At 28.2% G+C, this 20892-nt stretch overlaps 4 protein-coding genes across 4 annotated transcripts; 2 read left to right on the top strand and 2 right to left on the bottom strand.

Moving 5' to 3' along the window:
• Positions 1-1192: 1192 nt before the first annotated feature.
• On the bottom strand, positions 1193-10548 carry LOC100169620 (BTB/POZ domain-containing protein KCTD3). Its single transcript, XM_008188875.3, has 13 exons — positions 10432-10548; positions 10184-10297; positions 9499-9812; positions 9171-9315; positions 8746-9057; positions 7652-7848; positions 7384-7587; positions 7173-7289; positions 4201-4340; positions 3946-4132; positions 3738-3834; positions 2734-2912; positions 1193-1775 (listed from the first exon to the last, which is right to left on the bottom strand). The coding sequence occupies exons 2-13, from the start codon at positions 10234-10236 to the stop codon at positions 1561-1563; spliced, it is 2160 nt and encodes a 719-aa protein (XP_008187097.1). The 5' UTR covers positions 10237-10297; positions 10432-10548; the 3' UTR covers positions 1193-1560.
• On the top strand, positions 5250-6839 carry LOC100168922. Its single transcript, XM_001950398.5, has 3 exons — positions 5250-5398; positions 5550-5631; positions 6369-6839. Exons 1-3 carry the CDS (start codon positions 5351-5353, stop codon positions 6623-6625), a joined length of 387 nt encoding a protein of 128 aa, XP_001950433.1. The 5' UTR covers positions 5250-5350; the 3' UTR covers positions 6626-6839.
• Positions 10549-11175: 627 nt separating the features above from the next.
• cdk5 (cell division protein kinase 5) lies at positions 11176-12713 on the top strand. Its single transcript, NM_001168424.2, has 7 exons — positions 11176-11485; positions 11552-11640; positions 11697-11890; positions 11950-12037; positions 12111-12282; positions 12343-12512; positions 12579-12713. Exons 1-7 carry the CDS (start codon positions 11449-11451, stop codon positions 12711-12713), a joined length of 885 nt encoding a protein of 294 aa, NP_001161896.1. The 5' UTR covers positions 11176-11448.
• A 1172-nt stretch (positions 12714-13885) lies between these two features.
• Positions 13886-18368, bottom strand: LOC100162750 (N-acetyltransferase ESCO1). Its single transcript, XM_008188874.3, has 11 exons — positions 18110-18368; positions 17874-18044; positions 17319-17784; positions 16743-17155; positions 16419-16663; positions 16090-16243; positions 15825-15962; positions 15558-15744; positions 15330-15497; positions 15040-15248; positions 13886-14260 (listed from the first exon to the last, which is right to left on the bottom strand). The coding sequence occupies exons 3-11, from the start codon at positions 17775-17777 to the stop codon at positions 14131-14133; spliced, it is 2103 nt and encodes a 700-aa protein (XP_008187096.1). The 5' UTR covers positions 17778-17784; positions 17874-18044; positions 18110-18368; the 3' UTR covers positions 13886-14130.
• Between the last annotated feature and the right edge of the window lie 2524 nt (positions 18369-20892).

Raw genomic sequence — 20892 nt, forward strand, 5'->3', positions numbered from 1 at the left:
CAAGCCCCCCCCACTAACTACGCCTATGCTTATGACTAAATAAGCCTATAAATATGAAGGATTTTATGATCACATAGATTATATAAAAGCAATACTTTAAACAGTTAATAGTTATTGGGTAAAAATTCAAAAAGTAAAAAAAGATGCCTAATTTATATTTGAATGGATCATGTTCAGTGTTTATTTATGGGCTCTATAGTATTACTCCATTTATAGATAAATTTGAAATATCATGAATAATTTAATTTAAACTTATAAAAAAAAAAAAATGTAAATCGAGAAATTAAACATTTTTAATAATATAAAACATTTTATTGTAAATAATAAAAAAATAAAGAAACTTACATTGGTAGGTACTGTAATACAATTAATTAAATTACAATTTTAGACTTTAGTATGGAATTCAACTAAACGAGTACCATTATTTTATAATATATACATTTTAATTTTAAACATTAGCATAATAATATTCACAATACCTAATTGGTGGTTACTGGGTTGATGAGATTCATATAATCATAGAACAATATTATAATATAGTCATGATTAGTATCACATAATCTGTTAATATCACATTGATAATAATTAATAATGATGGGTTTGAAAAAAAGATGATAAAAAATAGTTTGTATTAATTGCCCATTTTATTAGAATACACTTTTGTCGTTACCCTCATCATGACTCAAGAGACAAAATTATAATATAGATATTATATTACTTTCTTACTTTTAAATACTTTTAATTTTCCGTAAATACTGGGATATTCATACAATTAACTTATTTTTTGCTGCTAATTCCACTTGGAGAAATTAAGTGTGTCGCAAATAACACTTCAGATAAACCTACTGACATGTATTGATATTGTTAAGTGTTTGGTAAATGAATATTATGGTTGTATTCTGAATTTGTAAATGCTACAACGGTGCAATAATAGGCATAATAACAAGCATATATCAATAAAATTATATGATATTATGATAATGTAATTAAACTATACGATAATATTGATAAGTATATAATGATCAAAATATTTATGTTTTATATATAATATATGTATATATTATCAATATAGAGAAAATAACTAGTTTTCATTAATTTCAAAATATAAAGTGAATTTAGAATTTCAATCGTATAAATTATTATTTATTACTGAAAAGGTAAATTGGTCCCATATTTATAATAAGTAAATAAATATTTTATGTTGCATTTATTATTTTGCTACACAAAATGCCTAAGACATTGATAGTCATCATTTCAAAGAAGAAATACAACTAACATGTAATCAAGTTGAGCCTATATAATATAATCCATATGAAGTGTTTAAAACATATATATTTTGTTCTTATTTGAGACAAATAGTTAAATGTAATGAAACACTGTCAATTATTATACATCTATTATGAATTCCATAGTAATTTTATAAATATTCAATTAAAAAAAAAAAAAATGATCTGCATTTGACCTTGAATGAGTAGTTATTAATTTAATATGCTCCTAAATATTTAATTTTTGAATTTATAATTGTAACTTTGTACTTCAATGCATATACCTAAGATAATTTTACAAGGATGATGTTGAAGTGGATGCGTCAGTTTGTTGAGATTGATTGAGAAAGGCCACATTGGATGCCTTTAATCTAGCCGTATTTCCTTTTGTGATCAACATTCCTGGATATGGCGATAAACTAGGTGTTGAACAGTGGCTGTTGCTCAGATCACATTGGTCAAGCAAACGTAACAGTTCTTCGGCTGTTGGACCTCCATTTGGGATAGGTTCTGGTGAGGAATAAAACAATGGTAATTATTATTGGTAAAATCAAAAGAATAATACAAAAATGGTGTACCTAATGAGGTATTGTGTTAAATAAAACGTTTCTGCTAAAAGGGGCAACCTTAAAAATAAGAGAGGAAACAGACAATATGAGGACGGCCTCTTCCTATTTAGATAATTATAAACACTGATTATGTTATTTAAAACCTTTAATAATGCAACAAAACAAATAAATAAGAATAATAATTAGGTAGAAATATTTATAAAAAAAAATGTAATTGCATTCAAATATTTTTTATTTCCAACTTCTATGAATAAATACATTTATGTAATGCGTTCATTTAAAATTATTTTTATAAGCTGTTTTTAATATAGAATAAAAACAATTAAAAAAATATCTAATTTTTAATCATTTAATGGTCTTTTTAATTATTTAATGGTATATTGATTATATTTATAGAATCAAGATATTATTTATAGTTTTCAAACATTTCTGAGGCTCTATTAATGAATGGTCTCCTCTTCACGTGAATCATATTTGCATATACTTTTTTATGTTATCTTTATTATGTATTGTTTTTATTTTGTAAATATATTAAATATATTTAAATAAAAATAAAAATAAAAAGATTTAAAATGTTTAAACAAATTTTGTTTTTGATCTACATCAAAAAAAGTTGGTACACATTTACATAAAAACTAATAACAATGTGTTAACAATCACTTTAAACAATTTTAATTTTAATATTTTAAATACTCCTTAAATAAAATTCAAAAACTGCATAATTATGCTGAAATATACAATTTTATATAAATTAAATTTCATATAGGTATTGAATCCTGTCATCTTGAATTTAATTTCTATGTTACCTAATACCTACCATTTAATACAGCTTGACAAGATTAAAATGCAAATGCATGAACTTACGAGCCTTAATTATAGATATAAACTTTTGTACTCACGCAGACATTTGTTAGCTAAATCCAAAGCGGTGGTCAAGTCCCACATTTGAATAGCCCCGTTACAGTGTCCGGTCAGTATAAACCGGCGAGGCCTTGATCCCATGCGACTAGAGCCTTCACATTCGTGCACACAAAAACAAGTAATTATCGTACAATCCACAGCTCGAATTATGCAAACTCTGAAATTTAAATAAATATTAAAAATCAAACATATACACATACATCATTCACATAGCAAGTGATACGCAAAGGAACAATATATAGCACACAGATATAATGATGTCAATGGTACTAGTCAGTATTATTATGTAATCTTACCAACAAGGAAGAATTGAAGGGAGGCGGGGGCAACGGAGAGCTGATTTTAGTTTATCAGCATTCTGAAAATTAAACATACCTATGCCGAGTTGTACACAACATTTAATGAATCAATAGTGAGCTAATGGTCCTTTAAACAAGATTTAATGGCTGACGATTGGTCAATACATTTTTAGTGAACCATTCAATTTAATAAATGGTTTATGCAACCCAGCACTAATATGCCAATTTTTTTAAAATTATTAAACCTCTTTTATAAGATAATTTTCAGAAATCATATCATAGATAAAATAATATATTTTAAAGGTAGAATCAATATTGTTCTAACATTAGTCAATATTCATTAGTCGTATATTAATAAAATATTGTGGTTGTTTTTTGTGTTCATCTAAATGATATATAGATAAAACAAATGAAGCAAATTGTATATTATGGGTTGGTTTGTCAAGTATAAATATTGTATTATGTAACATTATTTACATAATAGTTTGTCATAGTTGATTTTGTATATTTTCATTGAATTCAAGCTTAATGAATTTTTTCAAACTCATGAAATTAATAATTCACCAAATTTATAATAGATAATAATATTTCTTATACATATATAAATTAGATGATCAATATACTTATAAATTATAATAATCAAATGTATATATTACTATCCATAAATTATAAATATACCTTACCTTTTACCATTGGATGCAAGACGAACAAATAGTTCAGAAGTTTCGGGCATGACCTTTTGAACAAACACTTGTTCGTCGTCTTGCTCACCATATGGTCCTATTGTTGGAAGAAAAATATAATACATAAATTAATTATAATATTAGTTAGAACCAATATAATATCAGTAAGATTATAATAGTTATAGCATAACATATAAAAATTATTAACCACAATCATTTCCAGCACAGTAGCTAATGCAGGGTTCAACTTCTTCAAGGGATAGTATCTTAAATGAAGCAACTGGAGTAGAACCTGGTTGTGTAGAAATCATTCCTCTAAATCTAGTTACACTCCATGTCCTCACATGATTGTATTCACTACAAACGGACACCAGAAACTTTTCTGACAGCGTAACCTATATGAAAATAAAAGTTAAAAATAAGCAACAAAAATATCACCTTAAATCAGTATTAAAACACAAACTTTGGTAACAGAACTTTGGTGTACAGTGAATGTCTGAAACAGTTGAGGACCGTGTCCTACAGTCTCTGGATGTTGGACGATCACACGCACTGTACCTGAACTTGTACCATATGCTATTTCAATCCAATTTCCACTGACACCTATAACAAATTACATACACTTTAAATTATAAACTTATATAATAATAATAATAATAATAATAATAATAATATACATTTAGCAAACAAAACAAACAATATGGTTGCCTGATATGCAATAACAATTCATGAAGTATATATAAATTGACTGTCGGAAATATAAGTATTATATATAAGTGTAGTTTTAAAATCTATTTAAGTCTTGACTAAAGCTACATAATAATAATTTAAATAGTATACTATCTCGACCATGGGCAGCTCCTCTCTCTGGCCAGACAACAGTCTAGAGAAAGAGGCCACCATCTCCCGACTGGGCATGGCAGAAAAATATTTACGAATAATTTATTTGACGAATTCAAAACTAAATTCAACTTGTTGTTACTTATTAATATCCAATATTGTTAAATACCTGTTTGCACACAGATAAAATTAAAAAGTATAATTCCTGTTTGTTAGATTTATTCCTCGTAAATATTAAATTTCATCATTAAATTTCATGTTCTAATTTTGTAATTAGAAAAAAACTTTTTTACATAAATTGTTTTAAAAATAATACTCTATCTGAATATGAAAAAAAAATTATGTTACCATTTAAAAAAAAGGAAGTTGTATCGCGCATGCGTATATCGAGTGTTAAAAATTTGAAATTTATCTGAAATTATGTATTTAATTACTATCTGTCATTCAGCAAAAACCCCATTTCAATACAAGGTTATCAAACTGAAATATATAGTGGTACCTCGTATATATATATAATTTTGTATCATTAAACTATACCTACAAATTGAGTTATTACAAAATCAAAGAGCACTGATCTATGTCACACTGAAATGTTTCAAAAATAAATAAAACGATTGACAGATGATTAAATGTATACACAAGTGTTCAATATTTATTTTGAACATGAAAACACTTGAAAGAAATATAGAAGTAAAATGGTAAAATATTCAGTACCATATAAACTTTCTGATTAACTTGATATTTAAAAAGTTTTGAGTAGTAACTGAGTGACAATGAAATATATAATCACATTTTTGTTGGTAACTGGCACTACTTTTCAAGTATGTTATTAAAATAGTATAAGTATTTTTATACTAGCTGATATAAAAATGTATATTTTTACAATTATTATTTAAGCAATTTTACATGCAAAATTATGTTCTCTGGTTATTAAAAATAATATCTTAACACAATATTGGACTGTTCAAATAGATTGTGCAATCAGATGATCAATTTCAAAACACTGATGTATGGATTTATCCAGGAGTTAAAGAACAAATTATGTGGCTTAAAGGTATGTAGTTACACACAAATTTAATGTGGTTGGAAGCACGCCTTTTCTAAGGAGTATTTGATGGGAAATTGCTTTAACACATATGGTTGTGTACTGTTATTGAATGTTTTAAATTATCATTTGTATGAATGTCTCTAGCACTGTCCAGATTTTAAACACCAATATTCACATGACATAGAATATATTAAAATAAAATATTTTTATCACAGAAGAAATTAATGTAAACCAATAAGTTTTTGATCTAAAAGCCTGATAAAATTGAAGCCTATTTAGAATGAACAGATTTTAATTTTAAACAAATGTTGACCTAATTGAAATGTTTTATAGATTATTGCAGAAGTCAATTACTAATAGGTAATTGTTAAATTTACTTTAAAAACATACTGAAATAAATACTTAAAATTTGAGAAATTAAAGAAATCAAAATAGGATTGTGAGTCAATTTGAATTTAAATATCAAAAGAAATTTCCCACAATAACTGATTAACATAATAGTGTTACAAACTAAAATATTTTTCAAGATTAAAATCTGATTATTTTAAGGAATTTTGTCAAGCTTTAAGATTGTATGTTACCACTAAACCATTATTTAATAAATATTATGCTGCTTCCAATAACCCAACTTGAACATTTAAATATTAGCATATATTTATCATTGAATATTAAAGGAAAACAAATTAATATTAACTTTCTTAAAACTCAATTGATAGTAATAATCTTTATATTTAAATTTATAGATATTGCCGTTGGTACAACTAGTGATATTATGAAATATGATATTATGAATCTCCCATCCAACATGAAAGACAAAATAGTAAGTGTATTTACTCATAAACCGTCTGTGCCAAATACGGAAATGGTAGATGGTAAAGTGTCAAAGGTAAAGATAGTAACAACGACAGTAACAACAGATAACGGAGAAGTACCAACCAGTATCATACCAACAGATTCAAAAACAGTAATCACGACTAAAGAAACAGAAACAGAAATATAATAATAGAATGATAATACATTTATCAATTGTTTAAAGTTTTTATATTTATAATCATTTAATTTAAAAATAGATTAAGACAATTGATTATAATTTTTAAGCACCTATTAATATAATGACACTTAAAATAAGTTAATACTTAAGTTCATAAACTGAAAATATAACTTGTCTGATTGCACAATTTAAATTATTATCTATAAATTTTAACTAAATTTCAAAAAATTTATCTTTTATTTGGGTATCTTAGTATACACTATTAGACTAGGTATATATTTTATAAATCTGATGTATACCCAACATTCTCCAAAATTCACATTTCAAAGAGATGCTCACAGTCACACCATTTTACGCGGCTCACAGACTTCAACTCTGTAACTCACCGGACCTATCCGATCCTGCTTAAAAACTTATGATTGTTTGTAACTTTTGACGATTTTGAAGAAAATTTCAGAATGTTCTTAGATATATTATATTTAATTGATTGTACAGTGTTAAAAAAAAATTGAAAAATTATGGTTCTTTTTAGAATTAGTTTATTATATGGACTTACTTGTTTTAGGAGTCAAATAAACAGAAATAGCAGTGATTGGATCATTTGATGGATCTCTATAGAGCTCAGTTACTAGTAAATCATTGTCTTTCATCCGCAATGGAAATTTTTGCATATCTAAAAAGTATTTTAATTTAATTTATATATAAACTGTAAGTAAAAAATGTTTATGATTTGTATTCTAATCATATAATTTGTATATAATTCTTACCAATATAATATATTGATCCATTATTACAACCAAGAAGCAGAAATGAACCAGCCGTATCAAATGATGCGATTGGTACTACATCTTGAGTTTGCCAATGTTGAGTCATGGCATGCCAAACCCCTATTTTACCAGTGGGTGATAAAGCAACAAGTTGGCTACCAATAAAAAATAAATGCTCTACACGAACATTCAAATTGAATGTACCTAAACACATTTGTTTACAAATTTAAATTTATATATTTTTAAAATAATATAACATAAATATTACCTATATTGGTTCTAGATCCCTGTTCTGATACTCCCCAAAGTCGAACTTGATTTCCATACGATATAGCAACCATAACAGAGGAACCATCAGAATTACCATTTTGGCTATTCATTTTAGCATTAATTGCTATTCGTTCAATACAGTTGTCTATATGCGGCGATGTAAAAACTTGTTGCCAACCACTTGAATCTTTTAATCTGTTTTAATATATAATAATGTAATTTTTTAGTTAAAACAACAAAAATCTAGGAAGAAATGAAACATATTAAATAGTTTAAACGTCCAAGAATAGGTATTAGGCTGTTTTTAAAAGCAACCTGATCATTATAATTAGATAACACATTTATATGAGCTTGTATACTTTTTCTACTAAGTAAACATAAAATATGTTAGGTACATAGTGCTGTGAATCAAAATACAAACAATTGTATATGATATTTTTTTAATTTTTAGTGAATACTTTAAGATAAGTCTATTTTACTTATTTTAATGTGTTAATACTTAATAATAATAGTAATAATCTAAATAATAAATTGATAAATTCCAATTTACACAATAGAATAAAACATAATATAAGTTACAGTACATAATTTACTACAAACAAATACAGTTAATAATAATTGAATACAAAGAGGTATTTGTCAAAAACGTTAGGTTACAGCAATATCTCTATGCGTTTGAGTCAATTATAAAAGATATAACAGAATTTATTTATCAAAAATATATTTGCCAAAGCAGTTTGAATTTCTTGGTAATTTTTTTTATTATATAATAAATTTTGAATTGTAATATAGTTGCGCTTAATTATATTTATATTAATGTTAATATACTTATTTGTATTTTATTTTTATAGAAATTGGTAAACCTTTGAATGTATTTTTTTTTTTAAGCAACAGTCCATAATAAATAGCCGCAGTAGTACACAATAGTAATTTTATACTAATATTAATAAAATTGGAAAAATTGAGGTAGGTAAATCAATTTTTAGAGCACAATTATTAGCTATGAGAACTTTTGGTGCATATAACATGTTTTGATTTTTGGACCACCTATAAGTGCATGTAAGTTTAAACTCAAAAAATGTTTTTATTTACCTGTAGCAAACAATAAAATGAGCGTAAGCAACTACAATCCAATTATGGTGAGCTTTGATGATTTGGACACGCAATGGATCAGCCCAGTTAGAACCTTGATTATAACCAAAAACCAAGTTTAGTGCATCGTTTCTAATATACTTGTTGAGATCAGCTGATGAGTTTCTGGAATGGTGATTGGGTACATGGTTACCAAGTGAAGCTGCTCGAGAGTGTCCACTATTACCGTTGCCACGTCCATTAATGACTGACCCGCGACCATTTACAGTAACTCGAGAAATGTCCAAAGATGAGTTACGAGAATGACAACGACTAAAAAAATGTTTTGACTTTAATATTGTAATCCTTTATTTTAAAATTAATATTTAAGAAATAATGAATTATACCAATTAGTCAGAATATTATACATCAATACATTTACCAACCTTTGATAACCATGAGTATGAGGTATTGATGATGGTGAATTTGGTGGTGGTGCTGGTTCAGGGACACGGACTATTGAACCAGGTCTTGTTTGATCATCTACTTTAGTTGCATTACTAATTATTTCGGACTCTTGCATAGGAGGGTCTAAAAATATTATTCAGAAAAACATTTTTTTTTTTTTTTAAATCAAACTAATTATAAGAAGAGATAGGTAGTAAAATAAAATACTAAATTGTCAAAATGAATATAATATAATATCCAATACAAATTAAAGATTTCTTAACACTTTTAAACAATGTATTTAATTATATTGAAATTTGTATTTACTTGGAGCTGGTAACATGCTATAAAACAGAATGTCCCCACAAGACGATTGCTCAAGATCTTCACACAGAATAAGGCGTTTGACTAGAGGCATAATGCCATAAAATTCCGCTTCATGGCGTAATGTTCTAATATCAGTGCCAGACAAATCGATGTCATGTGTTCGTAGATAGTTCAAAATGATGGCAAAAACTTTTGGATCACGGTCTATGAATATAGCACCTGTGTCATCCCGTAGACTAGATATACGGCCACTTAGTAGAGCAGTAAAAAAAGAATCTGGCACCCATGTTAATGTTTGCCGAGATGTTGAGAACCTTAAGACAGATATTTTTTTAATTAAGTATCATATTTATTTTTAAAGGTTTTGTACTATTGTGATTTTTAAGTTAGTTTTTTGTCATGATATAACAATTGTACAATGTTTTAAGGCATCTATCACTGAGGGCCCATATTACAATAGTTGAACTCCAGTTAAACCACCGAATTCAGCCAGTAAAATCAGTGGTTCAAGCGTAACCGAGGTTTAAACTATGATTGTAAAACGAGCCCTGAGTAAGCTAGAAAATGTTTTTATTGTTAAGGTTAATACACATAATATAGTTTTTATTCATATTGTAATATAGGTAGTACAAACATTGATATTTAAATCATCATCAAATTATTGATCTTATCAGTTATTCTTTACCTAGTACCACCAACATTAAGATGCATTATTTCACCATTGTGTGGAGGTAACATGGTTCATCAGCCTTTTAAATCCTGCAATTGATGTGCCAATATGATCGGTGTATTATGTATACTAAAAAAATGTATTAGAACACATTATTATAGTTACATTCTACTAGTGGTAATAATTAATAAATATTTAAATGTGCATTGTTTACGTGGCACATTTGAATACTAAAATGATTTTAAAAAACCATAGCACTATACCTATTTTCTATATTTTCTTATTGTTAAATATCAAAATATACTGTTTCTGTGGACAAAATATGACAATGTTGACATAACAGCGTAACTTTTATGCTATCTTCATATCAATATATCACATTATCACTGACCACTGGCTGTTGGGAAAATTCATAGATAACAATATATACAATCACGAATAAATTTTATAAAAGACTACTGATAATCTAAGACCGTGGAAGCGACACTCGATCAGCTGATTGGGGTATTGGTTACCTATGATCTGAAGTCTGAACCTACGAAAAACATGGAATTGGTTCCACGCACCAACATGATGTTAGACCCATGGTTACCAATATTATGAAAACAGTTCCAAGACTATGGCGGGTGCATTACGCAGGGTTAGCTTGTTTACCATTTCATAATAGATAATATAAGAATGGATAGGACATGCCGGTTCTATATGGCACGATTTAAGATGCCTTAAAACAGTTCCAAGACTATGGCGGGATACGTTACGCGGGGTCGGCTTGTTTACCATTCCCTATTTCACGTATGCCACGCCCCTCTAGAGACCATTTTCAAGGCCACAATAGCCCGATCCGACCAATTCACGGTGTGTCGTACCCCTGATTATATCTTAGTCCGTGGGTTTAAGATAATATATCTATATAGGTATCACGGTTTAAGATGGGTCGCTACCTTTTGTTCCACAAAACATTTGTTCCAAAAAATATTATATAGTTAAAAATTATAATTATTGTTTTCCCCGATAAGCCATTATCAACAGCACCGATTCGATTTTCTTTAATAATAATATAGATCTTTATTCTGTATCTGTAGACTGTAATAGTTTAATGTTTACACTACCAAGTGCACTCACGACTTACAAAAATACAGAATAAATATATGTAATCCGTCCTGTGGTGCAGTACCGCACTGTATACAAATCGTAATATATAATATATTAATATTATATACATTAGATTAGGTTAAGATGAACCGCTTTTAAATTTTCATTCGATATACTTCGTTAAAAACATGCAAAAATACGAAAAGCTTGATAAGATCGGGGAGGGTAAGTCCATAAAAAGCTATTAGTACATTGGTATAAATTATTTACCTATTTGATCATCATTAACAGGCACTTACGGTACAGTGTTTAAAGCCAAAAACCGTGAAACTCTAGAGATTGTTGCATTGAAACGCGTGAGACTGGATGATGACGATGAGGTATATATTTAAGGAATTATAGTCATGTCTGTTTTTAAAACAGAATATGTTTCTAGGGTGTTCCCTCGTCGGCTCTGCGTGAAATATGTTTGCTAAAGGAGTTGAAACACAAGAATATTGTACGACTATATGATGTTCTTCATAGTGATAAAAAATTGGTACTCGTCTTTGAACACTGCGATCAAGACTTGAAAAAATATTTCGATAGTTTGAATGGAGAAATCGATCCTAATGTTGTGAAATCATTCATGTATTAAAAAACAATCTTCTTATTAGATAAATGCAATTAAACAAAATGTATAATTTTAGGTACCAACTATTACGCGGATTAGCATTTTGCCATAGTCATAATGTCTTGCATCGAGATCTTAAACCACAGAATCTTCTTATAAATAAGGTTACCAAATTAGAAGAATTATCAAACAAAATATTTTATTCAGATCATTATTATTTTTATTTTATTTCTGTAGAACGGAGAATTGAAACTAGCTGATTTTGGCTTGGCCAGAGCATTTGGAATACCAGTTAAATGTTACTCTGCAGAAGTTGTTACTTTATGGTACAGGCCTCCTGACGTTCTGTTTGGTGCTAAACTTTACACAACGTCTATTGATATGTGGTCTGCTGGATGTATATTTGCTGGTATATTTATTTTCCCTTCAATATCCTTTCACAGAGTTTATTAAAGAGTACGTTTTTTAGAGTTAGCCAATGCTGGGAGACCTCTATTTCCTGGTTCAGATGTAGATGATCAATTGAAACGGATATTTAAACTTTTGGGAACACCTACTGACGAGACATGGCCTAACATGACAACTTTGCCTGACTTCAAGCCAATGCCGATGTATCAGCCCAATATGACACTCGTACAGGTTGGTGGTTATAATAATATGAAAATGAAATTGAAGTTTAATGTTTTATTGTAAATATTAATTCAGGTAGTACCTAAATCAACAACGAAAATGAGAGATTTATTACAAAGACTTCTGGTATGCAATCCATCGCATAGAATATCAGCAGAACAAGCAATGAGTCATATATACTTTGCAGACATAAATTTATTACCAAAATAATTTAATATTGCTTTTTTACTTTGACATTTTAAATGCCAAACATAATTAAATGTGCAATACTGTGTTAACAGTAAAAATAAAAATTTATTTCTAGACGTTCAATGTTATAAATCCAACTCAAGTATATAAATTGCCCTGTTTGGAATTACCTTTAACTTCTTAAGCCATAGCTGGTTTTTACTCCAATCAAGGTTGGTCTTAACCTGGTCTTGTTTTATAATTTTAATGTATTGAACAAAATATGTTTTCATATTCTACATAGTTAGATTAGGTATTTTGTTTGATATATACAATTTTAATCAATTAATTTCTACTTAATTGAATTCTTATTTTTTAAGTATAATTTAATAGTTCTGTTTTAGATTAATAGATTTTTTTTATACATTACTATACTTTATTCCAATTAATTTTGGAAAAAAATCTCAACGAAAATGCGTCGCAGTTCGCGCATGTGTAGTCTTGCTGGCTGCCGACTACTGGCCAATCACGGCAGTACTACAGTTCCGAAGATGCGCAGTTTTTCAAACTTAATTGGAATAGAGTATATTATATCAAATTTATTTATTGTAAAATAACTAGTATATAATATACTAGTGTATTCCTTTTCGGATCTCAATAGTATTAAAGTTTAATTTATTATTTTGTCATTTAAAAAATCAATAGTAAGTATTTTATGAAACACATCTAGTATGAACTAATAAAATTATAATAAAAATATTAAATTCATAATTACTGTTTTATCAATTTGTTGTTATGTCATATTTGGAAGTATATTTTATTTCTTCTACTTCTATAACTATTTATAAAAATAATCTTCAAGCATTTCGATATAATTTACCACTTAAATGTGTAGCATAAATTACAACAAAAATGCAATGCAGTCTTTCCTTTGTTAAATAAATATTTTAAATGTTTTATAAATAGCTCAAAACTATTGTTTATATCATCTAACTCCTAAAATGTTATAAAGTCAGCTTAGATTTACAAAGCCATGGTGATTTAGGCAAATTAGAGACAGTTTGGTGGCTGTGTATATATTATAGTAAAAAAAAACAACCAAATTTATTTAACTATTGTTCAAGAATTTACTGAAAAAAGTTTTGTTATGAGCATTATGTTATTTTGTGTTTTCTAAAATCAAAATAATATCAAATAAATGAAACACAGCTATATTATAAAAAATGATACATATTATATTATATGACAAAATTATTAAAAATAAATATTATGTATAAGACAGAAAATATATTAAATATTTGTAATTAAATAAGTTTCTACTGTTAAAAATATAGTCAAAAATAAATATTAAATATTACAATTTTATAAAAATATCATATTTTAATACTAGGACTTAACAATAAAAAAAAATAACAAATAATAAAAAAATAAATTGTTGGGAATGAAAACTCATAATTTATTACCACCCAGTATAGACTAAATAATAATTTTTGTTAGTGTATTTTTTAATGAATTGTTTCCCGGCACGCGTGGGTACTGTAAATGCTATTTCATCAAGTGTCAATATATGACCATATGAATAGTTTTTACTAAAAAAAATAATATTAGTATTAAATAATTAAACAACACAAAAAGTACTCTAGATTTTATGTTTTTAACTTAAATCTGATATTGTGACTATCACATACATATAATTTTATGACAATTTTGTAATTTACAAATAATAATAGTAGATCTTTCCTACAAAAATTTGCACAGTAAAGCCATGCAAACAAACCAATTCCCTGCAACACCCAGATACCTATTTTTTTTTCTTATAGTATTTCACATCACATTTTCAAAATATCTGAATCAGTAGTATAATTTAGATTTGAGATACACATGAATACATTTATTTATTTAAATACTATGGTCAATGCTTAGTGGAAAAGCCACAACAATTTATTTTCACAAGGTAGATTCTAGATATTTGGGAAGAAAATGCATATTTTAAGTAATTGGTTTAATGGCTGTCATACGGACATTTATAATATGTTAAATGCTTTAAGTTGTGTTGGGCAGATATACATTTATATTATTTTATAATAATAATATAACAGTGTTAAATTGTGGTAGTCACAATAACATAATTTAGTTTACTAGACATATACATATACATGACATATACACTCTGTTCAAAATAAGATTAAACCTTGGCATCCAATTTGTGCACATGGGCGCGGTTTTGTTCCTAAGCAAAGAAATTTGTGAGGAAATAAAGCAAATTAACATTGCGCCTGACATCAAGGATGAAAACTGGTTGCCACTGAGGTATGATCTCATTTTTATCAGGTAGTCGTAATAACCGATAAGTGTCTAAAAATCTTACCGGAAACAGTCTAAGAGTTTTGAGGCAATTCCATTTTTACGACAGTCCAATTTTGTCCATATACGGTTAACACCGACTTTTACAGGATATGATTCTTCAGAAACAATAACCATGTCTTCTGTTTCAGTTTCCAGATTACGATAAGCCTCAGATATCAGTTCTACTACCAGGCATCCTATTACTTGTTTGTCTTTTATATACAAATAAACCTGAAATATTAAATCTCAACCTTATACAAATGTTATTTATTAATGTAAAGTAATCTATTACAAGAAACAACCAAGAAATACCTTTTTAGTCATAGGTAAAATAGAGTTTTGTGTGTTAAAGCCAAGTTCTACATCAACAAATGATATAACTTCTAAAGCTTTAGTGCATGCTATTTTAGGATCTGAGCCAGATATAACAACAATACGTTCATTAGTGTCCTGATAAAGAACTTTTTCATTTTTAAAGCTCTAAAATATAAAAATTAACTTTAAATTATAAAAGGAAACAATTTATTTTAATCAGTATACATTATACTTAAAGATGTTCTTGGCTACATGGTATTTATCATGTTCTGCTTCATCTTCTGGTTCACCCCTTGAATAATAAAGACCACACTCTTGGCACAAAAAACCACCAAATTTCTTTTGACCTGCATCAATTTGGTACTGAGTAGCATCAATAATTCTTTTTATTCTTCTTGCTGAAGGTTTTTCACTAGAGTAAATTATTTTAAAATGTAATTTTACAGATCATATTATAATAATTCAAGTTAAAAAAAATAAACACACAATTACCATGCAATATGACTAGGTGAAGGTGTTTGTTTGGTAAAAATAGGGAATAACTTTGTTTGTGGCGATTCATTTAAAATTACAGAAGCATCTATTGATTCATCTAAGACCATATTATTAAATTCATACGTACTTGACACACTAAAAAATAATAAAACATATTTAATTTAATGGTTTGCATAGATAAATGTCACCTACCTTATGTTATATAACCTATATTGCATAAAAAAAAAAATTGTAATTTAATTCTAATTACTTTTTGACTTACTCTTTGTGTGATGAATAAGCTGAATGATAATTTCCATCGACAGCATAAGCTTCTTTAATCAAATCTGGCATTTGACTTCTGAAAATTATATGGTTGTGACTTTGTACATCTGACTTCAAACGTTTTGAATCTAGCCCTTTACATGAATCTTTATCTAAACAATAATTTATAATTATTAAAATTATTATTGAATGATATAAATGTTAAAATTGTATCCTATAAAAAAATTATCTCAAATTGTATACATATCTCTATTAGGTAGTTTAATATTCTGATGAATAAATTCAATTAAAATTTAAGTTTCTTATTTATTGTAAATAATTTAATACCATCCCGATCTTCATGATTCCTTTTTGTAGACTTTGATGTAAGACCAGGGTAACGTATAGCTGTAGAACCGTCATCGTCATCTTCATCATCCAACAATTCTATTAATTCATTAACTTCTTGTCCAATTTGTTCAATTGCACCATCATCAAGTATTTCAGTGTTATTAAAATCAGATTGATCAACAGTGCTCATCCTATTTCCATCGCCCCAGTTTACAACTTTAAAGTTAAAGCTATTATCTTTTCTGCAAGAAAAATTAAAAATATTTAAAATAGAACTATTTCGATTTAATAAATAATATTACGTAAGAAGTATATCCTTACCTGTTTGGTGTATCATTATGAATTACTTTTGATTTGAAAAATTTTCTTTTATCAGAATCCTCAATATTTATACGTTCGGGTTTATCCTGTTTAATATATTTTGTCCAGACGTTTTTTGAAGAAGATGGTTTCGAAAAATCAAAACTGTTTTTCTTAACAACTTCATTGTTTTCGATTAAATCATGTTTTTCTTCACATAGTTCAGTTTTGGTGAATAGTTTTTTATTTGTAGTTTTTTTTTTAAATGGCAATGAAACACCAGGAAACAAAATTATCTTGGATTTTGATTCTTGACTGGTTGATCTTGGTCTTTTCTTACTCGTTGATTTTTTATCTTTAAACAGTTTAGCTTTTGCCTTTGGATTGCAATTTAAGCGAGTGAATCTTTTCACACGAAGATCTTCTAATGATATCTATCAATAAACAAGTACACAAATGATTAAAGATTGGTTTGTGAATATTTCTTCAATAATGCAATTAATATTGTGCAAAATTTGAATTAAAACATATACAATAGTAAATATTAAATAATGCATGTACCTATTCAATTATTAGCAATTAATTTAAATTTCTTACTTGATTTTTTCCATAAAAGGATAACGTTTTTACTCCTAATACAGCCTCATTATCTGAACTAAAGCTTTTCTTTGAAGGAGTTTTAGCAGCTTTATTAGTCTCTGATTCAAACGGTGTTGTGTTAACATTTTTAATTGGTCTAGAATTTGGAGTTTCCTCAATGACAATTGTTGCTGAACAATTATGTCCATTCTTTGATCCTGACATAAGTCTTTCAAATTTATCACTCATAGTGGGACTTAATTCAGTGATTGGAGTGCGATTCATGTTAAATGATGAATCTGGAGTATCAAGTCCAGGATCATACACTTCAGGAGATGATTGTAAAGGAGTTATGTCATGGCTGTCTTCATCCCAGTTATCTACTGGGAATAATTCACGTTTTCGATTTCTTAAAAACGGCGACGATTCATTTTTACGTAACCGAAGTGACTTGCGAGGTGTTGTAAAGGCAGACATCCTTATCCTAAAACAATGCGAATAATAAATAAATATAATACTATTGTGTTAATTGTTACTAAGGATTTAGTTAGCTATGTTTAGAGACAAACTTACACAAGGATAAGATCAATCAGTTAATTTAATGATTATTATTTATAACTATAGTAGTAACAACTAACAATAGACTGAGACACTGAGTTACTCATGACATAAACAACAAGGTATGATCGTAACTTTTTGTCGGTCAGATCCTTCGGTAGGCACGTGACGTAGCGTAGTGTATAGCTATAATAATTTAATGACAATAATTTTATAATAATATGGGTAAGTAAGTGAAGTTTATCGCGGACTTGAACCAAATCTGGACTGAGTGAACTTTTCGATCATACAATGTTGTTCTTCTTTCATGAAGTCACCGAAGAGTGAACGCCAAAAAGTAAAACTGATTAGCTGAAAGTGTAAAACCACTGAAATCGATTATTTTAAATTTAAATGTAAACGGTAAAGCTTTAAATTATTTGCTGAAACTTTAAAAATAAAAACGAGCGTCGTCGTCGTGAGTCGAGACGTCGGATAGTTGTTCTATATAGACGTTCGTTAGTCGTTACATTGTTGTTTCGGAGGGAAACGACCAATCAATATGTCCGTATTTTGGGACTGTATTTCATGTTCCACAATTATACGTTCCAAATGTTCCAATAGACATTTGTCCCAAAGACTTTAGTTCCAAAAAAATTCATTGGAGCAAAATATGTTATTTGAACAAGAGAACGTTGGAACCCCGGTTTAAGTAGATTCTATCTTGAACCGTGGTTGGAACAAATGTTTTTGTAGTATACATACATCGGGATAGATACCTAAACAATATTTGTTACAATAATTTTTTATCTAACTCGATGTATACATATTATTGAATATTATATCCTTTGGAATAAATATCATTAGAATTTAGAATGTTCATTGGATGTTAACAAAATAAATCGGAACAATTAACAGACATGGTTTTCAGAAAAAGTTCAATGGAACAATTAATGCACCTACACAAGTAACAATTTTGGATAAACTATTTGTTCCAAAAATAATATGTTCCAATAACGATGTAGAAAAGATATTATCTTCTAGACTTCTCTAGTTCTCTACACATAGGTGCAATTTCAACTTTTGACTTGGGGGGGGGGCTAAATATATTAAAGGAAAGCAGACCATTGCAATTTAGCATTTTAAAATTGTATGTCCTATATTTTTTTGGGGGGGGGGGGGGTGGGTGGGGGCTACTGCTAAGTTTGAGGGGCATAGCCCCCCCAAGTCCTCCTCAATTTGCGCCTATGTCTCTACATCGTGGTTACAATAAATATTTTTCACTACTTTGTAGTTTGTTGATTTGTTTCTATTCCCCGAGCATTAGCATTTGACACGCGGCGTACGCTCAAGTCCGCATGGTGTGCTTTTGCTGCAGTCCGGCCGCCCTGCAGGGTCGATAAAATTTGTAGGAACAGGCTTAAGTTTAGCTCTTTGATCTCTTACCCAGGTTACCCAGCAGATTTTCAGGTTTTTAGCTATAAATGTGTTTTGAGCATAGACCTATAAACTATTAGGACAGAACTTAGAGAGAGAGAGAGAGGTCGGGGGTAGGTACAATATTGAGTGAGAAAAGAGAACGTGGGGTAATACAGTGTTAGTTTATAGGTCTATGATTACTACTTTATGTTCTTTCTCTCTTTTCTCTCTTCGTTCTTTCTTCCTTCTTTCTCTTATATAATTCCCGTGCATTAATGGTAGGGCGGAGTGGAATGCGCTATCCATTAGTTTATAAGTCTATGGACTATGGTTATGAGTACTCCACGTTGTAACCACAAATTGTTTGCAATTTTAGCGGTTTATTTACTTTTGGGGCATTTTTGCCGTTTATAATTAATTTTTTAATTTTTTAAGTACAATAATTAAGTATCTATATCATTATATTATTCATTAAGTGAATAAGAAGCATCTTATCATTTTAAAATAAGTACATATTTTCAACTGATTGAAGTTACTTATCATTAAAGCTAATACCTAATCATTTTTTATTTTTTTTTCGTAAAAACATAAATTCACTGATTTTAAGGAAATGAAATTAAGAGCGTAATTATTAGATTCGGCATCTAGCCTTTTACACTGCTTTCATTTGAATACACCATAATAAGACATGTGTTTTTCTGCGCTTATAGTTAAAATATGCAGTATAAAAATTACCTAGATAATTTGTACCAATATATGAGGCGATTTGACGACATTAAAAATACTAAATTTGTTAAGGGACGCCGTCAAAAATTCATTCAATCCAATTCAATTCTAGACCACGGGTACTAGTACTTACCACACAAATATAAAAATTAAATCCAAATACCCCTATGCCCCTCTCACGCTCCGCCAAAACGCCAATGTAGACGGGTTCCGTTGTATTGGGTAGCATGCGGCGTGTGTCTAATACATATAGCCATATAGGTACATAATATTATTATAAATTAAGATTCGTCGATTCAATAAGTAATAAGTATCTACCTACAAAAAATAATTGTATGACTTTTCCATAAAATTTAGATACAACCAGTGGATATTTACTATCTATAATAGTAACCACATATGTGTTATATTAAATATATATATATAATATTTATGTACAAAATAAATAAGTACTAGTTAAATCCCTAAAAATAACGAAAAACTCACGTCTAAAATATGCAGTAAACTTTCATAGGTACCTAACCTAACCTAATTAAAACGATTTTGGCTTAAATCTGATTTGTACTAATAATGTTTGTATTGTTATTATAATATACGATGAACCTACTCGTTGAATATAAGAAGTCTGAACAATATGTTTTACATTTGGTTAGATCTTGAAAGCGAATTTATTATAGTATTAAATATTATTAACATAATATTATTGTTATTATTATTATGTCAACGTTGTTAAACTGATTGCATTACTGATTATTCATTACAATTTACAAATAGTATCAATGATATTATTATAGTCATTTATTATAATATGTATAATAATACTTATAATTTATTATATTGTTATAACTTATACGTTATACCTATTACCTACCATTTATGATGTACATTTATGATCGTAAAACATAGCAGA

Source organism: Acyrthosiphon pisum, chromosome A1 (assembly GCF_005508785.2).
Source record: "Acyrthosiphon pisum isolate AL4f chromosome A1, pea_aphid_22Mar2018_4r6ur, whole genome shotgun sequence".
Taxonomy (NCBI): domain Eukaryota; kingdom Metazoa; phylum Arthropoda; class Insecta; order Hemiptera; family Aphididae; genus Acyrthosiphon; species Acyrthosiphon pisum.